This window comes from Leptodactylus fuscus, chromosome 5 (assembly GCF_031893055.1).
Source record: "Leptodactylus fuscus isolate aLepFus1 chromosome 5, aLepFus1.hap2, whole genome shotgun sequence".
In the NCBI taxonomy this organism is placed as follows: domain Eukaryota; kingdom Metazoa; phylum Chordata; class Amphibia; order Anura; family Leptodactylidae; genus Leptodactylus; species Leptodactylus fuscus.
This window is the reverse complement of record NC_134269.1, coordinates 116,126,770-116,140,138: the sequence shown is the minus strand read 5'-3', so window position 1 is coordinate 116,140,138 and position 13,369 is coordinate 116,126,770. Positions and strand designations below refer to the sequence as shown.

At 41.0% G+C, this 13,369-nt stretch overlaps 1 protein-coding gene across 1 annotated transcript in view; it reads left to right on the top strand.

Annotated features, from left to right (window-relative positions):
• Positions 1 to 13,369, top strand: part of CCDC146 (coiled-coil domain containing 146) — a 60,466-nt gene that overhangs the window by 15,748 nt on the left and 31,349 nt on the right. The window contains exons 3-4 of the mRNA XM_075274056.1: positions 4,330 to 4,412; positions 7,414 to 7,623. Coding sequence (XP_075130157.1) covers positions 4,330 to 4,412; positions 7,414 to 7,623 — 293 coding nt within the window. The remainder of the gene's footprint in view (positions 1 to 4,329; positions 4,413 to 7,413; positions 7,624 to 13,369) is intronic.

Below are 13,369 nucleotides of genomic sequence, written 5' to 3'. Positions count from 1 at the left end.
TGAGACATGATGTCATCATCAAAGGTCTTTTGTGGGCGGAGCTACCTGGATTGTACAGGTCATTGTACAATGGGGGGAATGGGTTATAGGCTGTGAGGAAGAGGAGTACATGGGTGTGTAGGCTGTGTGTGAGAAAGTCTGCATCCCCATTCCTTCCTTTCTCACATACAGCCTGCACACCTGTGTACCCCTCCTACTCACATTCTGCACCCTCCATTCTGCCCTATGTGAGCGTTGGTGTAGGCTGTGTGTGATCAAGAGGGGTACATGGGAATGCAGGCTGTGTGTGAGCAAAAAGGGTGACCTGGGAGCGCAGGCTGTGTGTGAGAAAGAAGGGGGAATGGGGGTGCAGGCTGTGGGTGAACAAGAGTGTGGTGGAATGGGGGGTTCCCCCCTCCAGATCACCCTCTTGCTTGCACACAGCTTGCACCCCCATTTCCCCTCTTGCTTATACATACCCTGCATCTCATGTCACCCTCTTATTCACAAATAGCCTGCACGCCCATGTACCCCTCTTGGAGGGGGCCCCATGTCAAAAATTTGCCACGGGGCCCCGCTATTCCTAGTTATGCCACTGAATATTGGAATACAATTGGAATAAGCCATGGTTATTTGTGGATATTGAGACTTGAAAGAGATTGACACTGTATATATAAGGGGTTTCCGTCCCATAACCCATTTAAAAAATCTGGAAGAGAAAAGTGCTGCATGCAGCTAAATTTACAAGAGTATTTACAAATGTATATTCCCGCTATAAATTAAAAAAAAACTGAGATAAAATCGCATCAAAAGTGATGTTTTTAGTTTTTTGATAAAAATTTTGTTAGGGTGCCCAATTAAAAAAAATGCAGTGGATAAAAATCAGCCCATGGTCATCTCCCTTATTCTCTGTTGAACTGTTATGTCAAGCAGGAGCCTATGGCCCACAGTTTCTGTGCACCTTCAATTCACATCCTATACTTAGTGCCATAGAGTAGGAGATGGGAGAGCCAGGAGAAGAATAGACGGTGCACACAGGCTCACACGTGTCACATCAGTATTCTGTAGGTAGGAGATTATTATGCTGTTCAACAGGGCAGACTGCATTGAACTAAACAGTATTTGGGAAATGGGAAACTGTTAGAGCAGTCACTCTTAATATTATTACTTATTGGAGGGGACTATTAAGTGTGGGGGCACTATTATCTATTGAGGGAGTATTACCTGTTGGAAGAAACATTTTCCAATAACTGCGGAACTGTTACCTGTGTGTGTGTGTGTGGGGGGGGGGGGGTATTTACTTTGCTGTGGGCCCTGTTGTAGGAGCCACAGACTTTGGACTTTAGGTGGTTGAATGGGACAATAATGGTCAAAGAAATCAATAAATAGCAACTGTTCAGTGCCACCCTGGTGCCCTTTTGTCACTTACTGCCCCTTTAGTATTCTTCTGTTCAGTATCTCTTCAATGCCCATTTACCATTTTAGTAATCTGTGACAAAAGGGTGCTAAAGGGCAGAAATAGTGTAGGAGGCATTGAACAAATGGACACTTTAAGTTTACAATCCACTTTTTCAGACCCATGGCATATACACAGTGGAAGGGTCACAGCACTCGTACAAGTACTGCTGCCCCTTCTAACAGCTGATCTTTTACATATGACCTATCCTGAGAGTAGGTCATCAATGAAATGTAACTGGAATAATCCTTTAAAACATCAGAGGGATCTATCATTCCATAAGTTGTGGTCATTAGATCCAAGGTCTGAATAGGATTTGCGGCAAATGTAGACGCATTGGGGTGGCCTAAAGAAGCAATAAGCAGCAAAAGCAGTCCTTTTCTCTACAAGAGTTTTTCTTATGATGGGTGAGCAGCTTCAGTAGTGGATTCCACACAGACCTAAAGCTAACCATATGACCATGGACTGATTTTTAACTACTATAAGTTATCAAAGAATGAGAGCAGGCGGAGCTATAGAAAACCATGATATAATCTGAACTATGATATATTTAGGATCACTTCCAGCAGTGTTCATCCAACAGAAGTTCATTTAAAAGGGTAAAGGGGTTGTCGAGATGATATTTTATTAAAAGCTTTGAGTAGTATAACAAAATCAAAGAAGCAATACAGCCCTCACTGATACCTCACTGATCCCATACTAATGCTTCTTATGTCCCCATGCTGGTCTCTTCTTCTTAGTACCTCTCAACACAAGAAATGGCACTCAGCCAACACTTACTTATGCGAGTCACCCCTGTGGTGAGGAATTGGTTAGCATTTATTATAGCAATTAGTGGGGGTCTCAATGTGCAGACCCCCAAAGTACCATCTTCTGCTATTTTAAGGAAACAAATACAAGGAAACAGTTCTGACCTTTTTATGTCCTTTCATGTGACTGTTTAATATAGTAATTTGTATTAAGTAATTTGTACAAAATCCAGATCTGACATTACTTTCCTAATATAGCTGTAGAGTTAGCTATCTTAGTACATGTAATAAATGTAATTAAAGTACAAGTAATTAGTATAGATCATTTCTGTGAACAGCTGGACATGCATCATAAGCTTCAAAAATACTTGGCTGTCTTCTTGTTTTGGAGACTTTGTTGTGACAAATTGTATTCATAAGATACACATGCAGGGGTACTTTATGTATTAAAACTTACTCTCCAATGTTAACAAACGTCCCCAGTGACATTGTTCCTGTGCCATCCCGGGGTTTGTTACTGGTTTGACCATGGACATGTCAGTGCCATGGTTCCAGATGGGTCTTTTCACTATAGTTGAACTTATAGACATCTTAGTCCTCCTGTTATTGAAGAATTGCAATCCTGTTTTGGCCTCCCCTACTGAAGATATCACTAGATCACAAATCATGCACTATATCCATAACTTATATCGAAGTTTATAGATTACCACCCACCCCTCATTCAAATTCTGTGCAAACTTACTGCTTGTATTACAGGCCTTGTTACTGCAATCTACTGGATCCTCCTTGACTTTAACCTGAATAGTCACCCCAGACACTCATATATGGCTATAAGGGAGGGGTACTTGGGGGATACTATCATGGTGAAACTGATCTGGGAAATAGTGACGAAAAAATATCTATGCATCACCAACAAGGAAAATGTATTGGTGCTGCATTTCCTCTGGAGCAACCCTTTTTCACTTATTTTGGGAACTTATGAGAACCCTGATTTGTCAGATCCAGGACCTTGACCTCTCCCTGTCCCCCAAAACATACCTGCTCAACATCCCTGCTCTGAAGATAGGGAAGAACTCACTAAGACTTCTTATCCAGGTTTCCCTGCAGCCAAAATTGTTAAACATTGGTTCCAGACTCCCTCAATCCCCCCCCCCCCCCCAGCTTGAACCATTTGCTCGCCTAAACTTACTTGGAACATAAGTTGGAGGATACATTTCGGATAGTTTGGGACTTGTGCGACATGTTTTAGATCAGACATGATCTATGAAAGCGTTCCCTAGATTGCCCTCATGGTTCCTATAGCACTCACCATTCCTTTCCCTATCTGTGTTCTGTCTCTTAGTACTATATTGCCCCACCACCACCACCGTATTTCCGTGACACCAGATTTTCCATGATTGTTTGATGCCTTGCTTGTAAGTGCGTCTAAACAGGGACGGCATCTGTCCGCCCGTCCAACCCAGGACATCTGATGGCCAGGTGTTTTGAGTTAACAAATATTACTTACTTACATGGTGAGGTGTTCCTTTGCTTACTGACTTTGTTTTGTGTATGACTTACCGTATGTATCCCTGTTTCCCTTTTCTTTATTTTAGTATACCCCTTATTTTGATAAACTTTAATAAAAAATACAATTGAAAAAAATTAAATAATAATATGATGGAAACCAGATGGGTATGTTTTGAGTCTCTGGTGTAGATAATCATTTGTGCACTTCAAATTGTCATACTGTCTACGTTCTTGCATTTATAAGAGTAGGTGTTTAAGCACCGTATAAAGCATAAGACATGCAGCCATTTCCCATATAGCCAGAAAAGCATATGTAGACTTGAATGGGTTTAATATAATAAAGCATAAATGATCTGCCAGCAAAATAATCCTATTAAATCCATGTAGCTAGGTGTGCAAGACTTTATTATGACAGGGGGCTAACCAGTGTGGTGTAATGGATGGCATTTCTCTTTTTCATCCTTCTATGGGCACAAACATTTCTCAGTAAAGTCAGTAAACTTTACAACTTTTGTGCTTTTCAATTCCAATAAACTGTTACATTTCAGGCACTAGAGAACATTAAAATTAGATAAGTGCAGACTATATTTTATTCACATTTTAAAGACTGAAAAATATATTTTCTTGTTCTTGTAGCTGTTTGCCAATGGTAAAATCCCTGGAACCAGAGTAGCTGAGCTCAAGGCTAAGTACACTTTCCTGAATGAGACCCTGAAAAGGTACTGTATCCATAAGTCATAATAATTAACTAATGTAGCCTAAATACTGTACTAGATCATTATGTATATATGGACTGCCATAAGCTTCAAAGGGTGCCCTGGTAAAGTCTGCTTAGTGAGACGATATTCACATCAGCTTAAGTCTGAAAAACTAATGTAATGACAGGTGCAGATGGAGCACATCTGTCTGCATCCGTCATCATTCATTGTCACATTAAAAATGCAACTGCGCTTTCAATGGTCTTGTTTACTTTTCAAACAGAAGATATGGTCCTGAACACACACTTTCCGTCTGAGAGAATAAGATGCAATAGGGAAGAAATCTTCTGTCTGGTTTTTACATTACAGTGAATGATTGCAAATGCCTCCGTCATCAGAATAGTTTTTCAGTCCATTGTTCTAATCCTACGAAGGATCAGAACAATGGACTTATGCTAGGTTCACAGTAGTTCACCTAGCTCACCTATCTGCTTAAAAAGTGGTTACCAATGGACCCCATAGACAATACTGGGGTCCACCCCTTTTTCCATCTGTAATCAGGAGAGAGGGAAATTCCTGCTTCCAGGACTTTTTTCTCCGCATATTTTAAGCGGAATGGGGGAGGGAGTCCCTGGTCACCCAACGCTAGTGTGACTGCAACCTTAAAATGTGAATTTGGTCTATGCAGTGTCTAAATTACAATAAATTGTCTACCACAGGGAAATAAAAAATTATAAGGATTGTTGTCCATTTAGAGATGAGCGAGTACAATTTGAAACGGACGTTTCAAATAGCACGCACCCATAGGAATGAATGGAAGCGGCCAGCACGCAGACTTTGCCGGCTGCTTAACGCCTTGCGTGACGGCTACATCCATTCATTCCTATGGGTGCGTGCTATTTCAAACTGGAGTTTCGAATAGTACTCGCTCATCTCTATTGTCCATCAATGGGCGATGCTATATATATCTTATTGGGCACAAGTCCCAACAAATACTTTGATCCGGTACCAAGAAAATAAAGAATAAAATAGAATTAAAAAATAAGAAAAAAAATAACAAACAATAATATTAATCCTTCTACCTGCTTCATAATCCTGCCTGCAAAAGTTATTTCCTAGTTAAGGGCAATGTATTTCTTTCTTTCTAAACTGTACCAAAGCTAGTTCCATGTAGGGAATTTAATACCAGAACAACTTTCCCAGTATAAACATACATGGAAGAACCTGTGAAATAGACTTTGCAACAACTTGAGCTAAACGTATTGCTTATAGAATAGTAAATATTAGGTATTCAATGCTAGTAAATAGATTTGTGTAAAGAAAAGGTTGCACTCTTGTACCTGCATAGTATGTTTTTTTTCTAAAAAGGATGTGGTTTTCTGGTATTCTTGTGGTGTGAGGTGTTTCTTCCTTTTCTGAAATAAAACATGTTTGTAATCTTCTTATCTACCCCGTCTTGCTCCCCCACCCAGAAAACCAATTGTTTTCATCCAGACATCACCATGAAAAGTGTTATGATTACAAAAACACATTTAGGAATAAATGTTATATAGTCACTTTCTCCTTGCAAAAATAGTGGGAATATCAAATATAATATGCAATTCGTCCTAGATATTAGTATTCAGTATAGAATACTAGGTCTTGTTTCCCATATTATACTGACATATGTTATTTTTGTTTTAATATCCCCTATTACATTTCCAAACATGGCAAGGTATTGGCAGCAAGATGCAAACATTGATGCACTCAATGCAACTCAATTGCCAACTAAATCTGACATCCCAGACCTGATATCCTACATAGTCTCTAGCTCTACTGTACCCAACATTCTCATTCCATAAGCACCTCTCAATATCCACTAATATTTGGGGTCTTTACATCCCAAATCTCTAGGGAAGTAGTCGCTGCTATGTACAATTATTTAATCCAGAAAACAATAGTTAATGACCTTTTAGGAAGTGTGTATATTTAGATATCACAGGTTTCACCATTTACTGATGAGTTCTTTTATGTTTTAATAGATTCACACCTGAGACTGAAAACCTACATTGCACAATCGCTGCATCTTACAGTACCTGCAAAGTGGATGAATTATGGATAATCCCATCCACACATTGCAGAAAAAAATCTGCAGCTGAAAAGCTGCATTTTCAAATACACCCACATATTTGAAAATTGCAACATGTCAATTATATCTGCGGAAATGCTGGCATTTTCCATATGTATATAATTGGGGCAGAAAGTCTAGATAGTAAAGCTCTGTGGACATTCTGTGTAGAGCAGTGGTTCTTATCCGGGGTTCGCTCGAACCCAAGGCCATATGCACGGTTCATTTTGTGTACCACTGAAAAAACATATACCTATGTCTTGAATTTGGAAAAAAATCATATTTGGTTTATCACTAAAGAAGGGTTCGGTGAATGTGCATATGAAACTGGTGGGTTCGGTACCTCAAACAAGGTTAAGAACCACTGGTGTAGATGTTTCAGAAAAAAACACTGCAGTTTATTCCACAGCATTTTTTTTTTGCCACAACTCACCTTAGCGTTAGGGCCCCTTCACACAGAGTTTACGCTCCGCTCATTCAGACACGTATACACGAGCACTTCAAAACACATCCCATTCACTTCAATTGGAGCGCGTGTAAAGCCGGCTTTACGCGCGCTCCCATTGAAGTGAATAGGATGTGTTTTGAAGCGCTCGTGTATACGTGTCTGAATGAGCGGAGCGTAAACTCCGTGTAAAGAGGCCCTTAAAGGGATTTTCCAGATAGGTCATTACTATCAAATTGGTGAGATTCTGACATATGAGACACCTATTGATCAGCTGTTCTTTACAGCTGATACCTAGAGAATGGAGCAGGGAGCAGATAGCTCTGCTCTCTGTGTAGTGGCTGAAAGCAGCTTAGCTCTTATTCATGCATGAGATGATGGTACACGTGACTCCATTGTAGACATAATTGGCATTAATAATTATTGTGTGATAAGTCATGGAGGTTGACCTCTCTAAAACTTATATCCAGCATACAGGAATCTGAGATACAGCTCTTGCAAGATGCTAAACGCTTTACATATCTGCTTGAGCAACAACAACATGAACTAGAGAAAGCGGACCAGTTTCCCGAGGGATCAAACACTGAAGTTTCCAGAATGAGGCAGCAATTGCTTAAGTATAACAATGACTTGAATGGAGCTGAAGAAAGAGAATACAGTCTTCAGTACAAGCTAGAGTGGTAAGTGGCAGTGGAAACAATATTCATATGTTCATTTTACGTGATGCCACGTGCTATATTGATATCTTTTATGCAATTTGCTCCTTTTACGCAGTTTTGAAAAGTGATGCATTCAGTTATAATATTATCTTGCCTTACGACACAGAGACACTTTAGAACATAACAAATGAAAATTGACAATGGCCATTTGCTGGACAGCGCTCCAAGGGTCATAATATGTGTTGTTGTCAGTGGCCTCTTCTTCTCCCAGTAGGATGTAGAGTTTCCTCTTCTCGTCTGCTGATATGAAGTCTGGGATGTGGGCAGAGAGTCTTTGGTAGTAGACGGCCCTCACAGCTAAGTATTTGGTGCAGTGTATTCCTATGTCTGGCCTGTGTCTGGCTCTAGTCAGTTCTGGCCATGCTTTCCAGATAAATTCTGGGATTGCCTTTGCTGGTTATTCCTATATGTCACCTGCTGATGTGATAACATCTACTTGTCACCTATCCTTTTTACCACCTATCCTACACACCTCTTTGCTGAGTTTCGCAGCCAATTCAGCACCCGTGTGGCATCCTGTTTTAACACAGACCTGTTGACTTTGAATGGGTGATTCGGGTCCATGGAAATGGAGCCATGCTTCTTATCCATCAAAAAGCATGCAGCACTTGCCCATGAATCTAGTTAGTGTGAACAGACCCTTAGGAGAAAGCAAAAACTGAAAAATGATAAAATACAGAGCTCTTAGATACATGCTTCAAAATTATTTTATGGAGAATTAATTGTTTTCATTTTTTTTGCTTACAGGTAAAAGGCTTTAGATTTAGCTCTTGAATTCTTTTTTAGACATTAATAATACAATAAAACCTGTGACTTTTGAGCTTGACCTTTAGAGAAATTCCAAATACAGGATTGTAGTCTCCTAAACTAAGAGGCCTTATGCTAAATAAATTAGAGTTGCATAAAAAGTTCATGAGACGTGGAGCACCACATGAATTTAATAGTCTGTACAACTGTGTGCCAATAAGTTAGCTTGCATAAACCATGGCAAAGTATCAGATCCTTAGTCAGTTTTGATTTTTATTGAGTTTATTGGAAGTTATTTGTTTTCAGATGTAAAATTCTGAGGGTGGAATTGATCAATTTATTATGTTTGAAACATTAATCATTTTGCAATGGTAGAAATAGAAAATGTATTCATTAATGCCTTAACCATACAGTATTATACTGAATCCGATATCCTCCTGTACTATAAAGGATTTATATTTATGTTCTGTAATTATGGATGGGACACTTAAAGGGGTATTCCCACGTCGCATACTCACCAGTCTTCGCTGCTGTAAAATCTTCTTTCTTCCTGCTTTGTTGCGTCATTGGTGGGCGGGGTTACATATGCAAAGCCAGCGGCGAGATGACGTCGCTTCTATGCCGCTGGCCCTACGTGCGCGCTCATAGATGGTGAGACCAGTCAGTTCTCCAGCCTTCACAATGCCAATACAGACCCGGCATCCACTGTAATAGAGAGGCGGATGCTGGGGAGGGTTAGATGCCAGCACAGGTGCCGGGGCCTGCGACATCGCTACGCTCCTGCCCTGCATGAAGCCAGCAGCGGCAGGAGCGATGCTGCTATTCCGCTCTTCCGCCCCCCCTCCAGAATAGCAGCATCGCTCCTGCCGCTGCTGGCTTCATGCAGGGCAGGAGCGTAGCGATGTCGCAGGCCCCGGCACCTGTGCTGGCGTCTAACCCTCCCCGGCATCTGCCTCTCTATTACAGCGGATGCCGGGTCTGTATTGGCGGCCCCTTCCCCCAAAGTGTAAACTACCCCCCCCCCCCCCCCCAGGCTCGCTCCCGTGCACTTAGCCCCTCCTCCCTCCCCCCTGAGAGCAGCAGATACATCACTTGACTTATGACCAGATAAGTCAAGGGATGTATCAACAGAGAAATGAATAAAGTAATATAGTGGACAAACAAAGCAGTTTTGCTGAAGCAATGTATTTAGGAAAAGTCTTACATTCACATTAACAAGCAGTATAGATAGGATCCTTGTGATGGGACAGCCCCTTTAAATGTTGTGCCTCAATTTCTATGTGACCTATTTGGATAGCTACGCCATTCCATTTACACTATGTTGTTGTAATGTTTGGGATTTAAATAGAATATAATAGTAAGTTCTTACTAATATATCACTGTTTCATACAGAGTCAATAACTTATGGAAGAAAATGTTGTCACTGTTTATTCTAGTCCTGATAACGCAACGTGAATTAGAAACAATAGTCTGAGTCATATTCCAGTGTACCTACAGGACAATCCAGCATTATCAAACAAGCTGTGACTTAATTGGCGCTTGATCTATGGAGGGAAATGTCAGGCATTCTTTATCATACATGTAATGGACAAGCACCAATTGTGCTTTTCTAACTTTCCACACTTATGGAAAAACTGAGAATTTGTACAGCATTCCATATAGTAACCAGTGTTCTGGAGAATGAAGCGGTGACCTTTTCAGGGACCCTGCCAGCAAAGCTGAACAAATTTTAGCTGTACGTTGCTTAATCTCTTTTATGTTAGCGTTCCAGGAGCAAATATTATAAAGTAGCAGGATCTGTCTGATAACAGAGAGCAGTAGAGCAGCTGCTTAACTCTTATCCAGTACTGAGAGATTGGCCAGTACACCTGAACTCCTTCACCACCAGAAACCGTATTAGAAATAAATGCTCCACCAACTGTAACCGAAACCAGAACTCACAACTAACTTACAGGGAAAATCTAAAAGCAGGAGAAATAATGTACAGGCAAATGATCAGTACCAAGAGATCAGGTCAGAAGCAGAATCGGGAGGCAAAACGGATATCCAATACAAAACCAGGGTTTAATTCTGAGCATTCACTTCAGAGGCAGAATCAGGAGACAAACAAATAACCAGAAATAAGCGAGAGTCAGAATTAAGAAATTTAGTACACACAATAAAGCTGAGTTCACTCAGGGTATTTTGGTCAGGATTTTGAGGCCGAATATGCTTCAAAATCATGACCAAAAAAAGGCTCACATTGAAATCGATAGGAGCCAGTCAGTTCTTTTTTTCCTGGAGCCATTGGTTCCAGAAAAAAGAAGCAGCATGCTAATTCTTCAGGTGGATTCGCCTTGCAAATCTGCCTGAAGACAATCCCGACTAGGCCCTTTCATTTGGGCCTAATCCGGATCAGAGTGCCCAATGCACTGCATCGGCATCCAGTGGCGACTACCCCTATTTTGGACCAGAACCTGAGGCGGCCTCCACGTCAAATTCCAGTCCAAAATACCCCGTGTGAACCCGGCCTAGGGGGTTCAGAGCCAAATTAGAATATTATATTAGCAGGCACCTGACTCAGGAGGAAAGGGTATTTTATATGTCTACTAAGCAGCTAATTGGACAAGCCCAGGGAACGTCTGATACTGTAAAAGCTTCTCAGGTTGGCTTGGTAACCTTAAAGGAATAGCAGCTTAATTGAGATTTCTGACAATTTCTTTGCTGCTCTCATCATTTCTTCAGAAAAATGTACCTTGTGGCGCTGTGCCATGCAGATCAGCAGCAGTCACACGAGTTAAGATGTAAATAAGTAGGGAGCACCACTATGGTTAGGACTACAGGAATAAGTATGATTTTGAAAATGAAAGACATGCTTAATGGCAGTTCAACACCTCCACAGACATATTCAGCTGTCACCACCATGTTACAGAGCACATTAATGATAAACAATGCTTTGTTATGTATGTTACTTTTGGAGATTTGGAGAAAACTACTTTTGAAGGCTTATGCAAATTAGGCAGTTGGTGTACGTGAGGTAGGCCTTTAGCCCTGGGAGCACTGCTATTGTTGCTAACATAGAATGAGTGATGTCATGGCTATGTGAGGATCAACTCTCACTGCATGTGGTGGTGTAGGCCGGAGGTGGTAGGGGGCTGAGTGGCAAGAACAGCGCTCTAGGGAGCTGAAGACCTGCTCCCAGTGTACCAACTGCCTTATTTGCATAAGGACTTCAAAGTTGTTTTTTGCCTTGTCAATGTCATCACCCTTTGAGAGACCACTTCAATCTCCTTTGTACAGGAAACAGGAACTGGGAATTTGGTCCAGAATTAAATAACACTAGAAAATAGGCAAATAAATTGAAATATCATAAAACACAGGTGAGCAGCTCTGCACAAATCACAATATGAAGCTCATTGAATAAAAATTAATCATACAATTCATATTTATTAAGTAAAACATGAAGAAAAAAAAACATATACAGAGTAGGAAAAAACATAGAACACAATAACAAAAACATCTTCAGAGGTCAGAAGCAGCAATAGTGATAATGCTTACAAAGAGTTACAACTAGAGTATATACAGAGAGACAAATTATAGAATGCTATACATGCTGAGCACATATACACACCAGTAGTACAAACAGTAAGCAATGTAATGCTAGATATGTATTGCAAATTTAATTCTCAGCAAGAATAGTAGAATACAATATGTCAATGTGCATTATTAATAAAGTGTTAAACGAAAGACATTATCAAGCAAGTAATATATCACAATATCAAAATAAAGAGTATACTACCGACCAGTAAGATGAACGCGTCCAAACACGGGTTTCACTATGCAGGCTTTGCCAGAGGGCACTGAAACAGGAGGTAAAATCTCTGCTTCTCATAAGAGTGTTGATACCCGTACCCAGTGCTTAAACTGGGTATGAGGAACCCCACAAACACTGCTATAATTATACCCGGGGGTCTTTTCAGACCCCAAAGTATAATGATTGGAGGGCTAGGATAGGTGAGGGAACATAAAAAACACTGTTATTTACCTCTCCTTGCTTCAGAAGGCTTTGGGGCTACTTGGTGACGTCACGTGGGCCGGGCTTGTGTCCTTATGTGTTGCAACGCAAGCCCGGCTCAAGTGACGTCTCTTCCATCATTGAAGATGGCCGACATCAGCCTGGGTCTCCGATTATTATATTCTGGGGTCTGAAAAGAACCCAGAGTATAATAATTGTACATGGGTGGTCCACAATAGGTCATAATACTGTGTGCAAGGGCCACTATCAGGAATAATACTGTGTGTAGGGGCCACTATACAGCATAGTACTATGTGCAGGGGCCACTATGGGGGATAATACTGGGGCTAGGGTCACTATCGGGCATAATACTTTGTGCAGGGGCCACTATGGGGCATAATACTGTGTGCAGGGGCCACTATGGGGCATAATACTGTGTGCAGGGACCACTATGGGGCATAATAATATGTGCAGGGGCCACTATGGGGCATAATACTGACTTGATATTTTCTGATAATCAAGTTATCCCTTTTTTTTTTTTTTTTTTTCAAATGAATGACTGAGAATTAACATAGAGTTCATATCAGATTGACCTTAAAGGGGTATTCCCATCACGATTGCTCACCAACCTGCAGGCTGTGCGCTCTCTTCACTTCCTGGATTTCTCGGAACATTGGTTGGCAGGGTTTCACTTGCTCTGCTATCTGCTATGTTTGCAGTCAGTAATGAGGGATTGGTTGCAAATGAATTACCACAGTATGAAGCTGATGTAGAAGCTGATGTAGCAGAGCTGGATTTGAGTCAGTTTGCATTACATACAGAGGTAACAGACTCCCTATCTCAGCCCTTATCAGCCAAATTCAATTAAACTGACTGATAAGTGGAAGAGCAGGAGATAAGAGCTCAGAAATCCCGGAGCTCTCACCTCCCCCCTCCCCCATCTGAGGAGCTCTGTTGCTTGTCTGT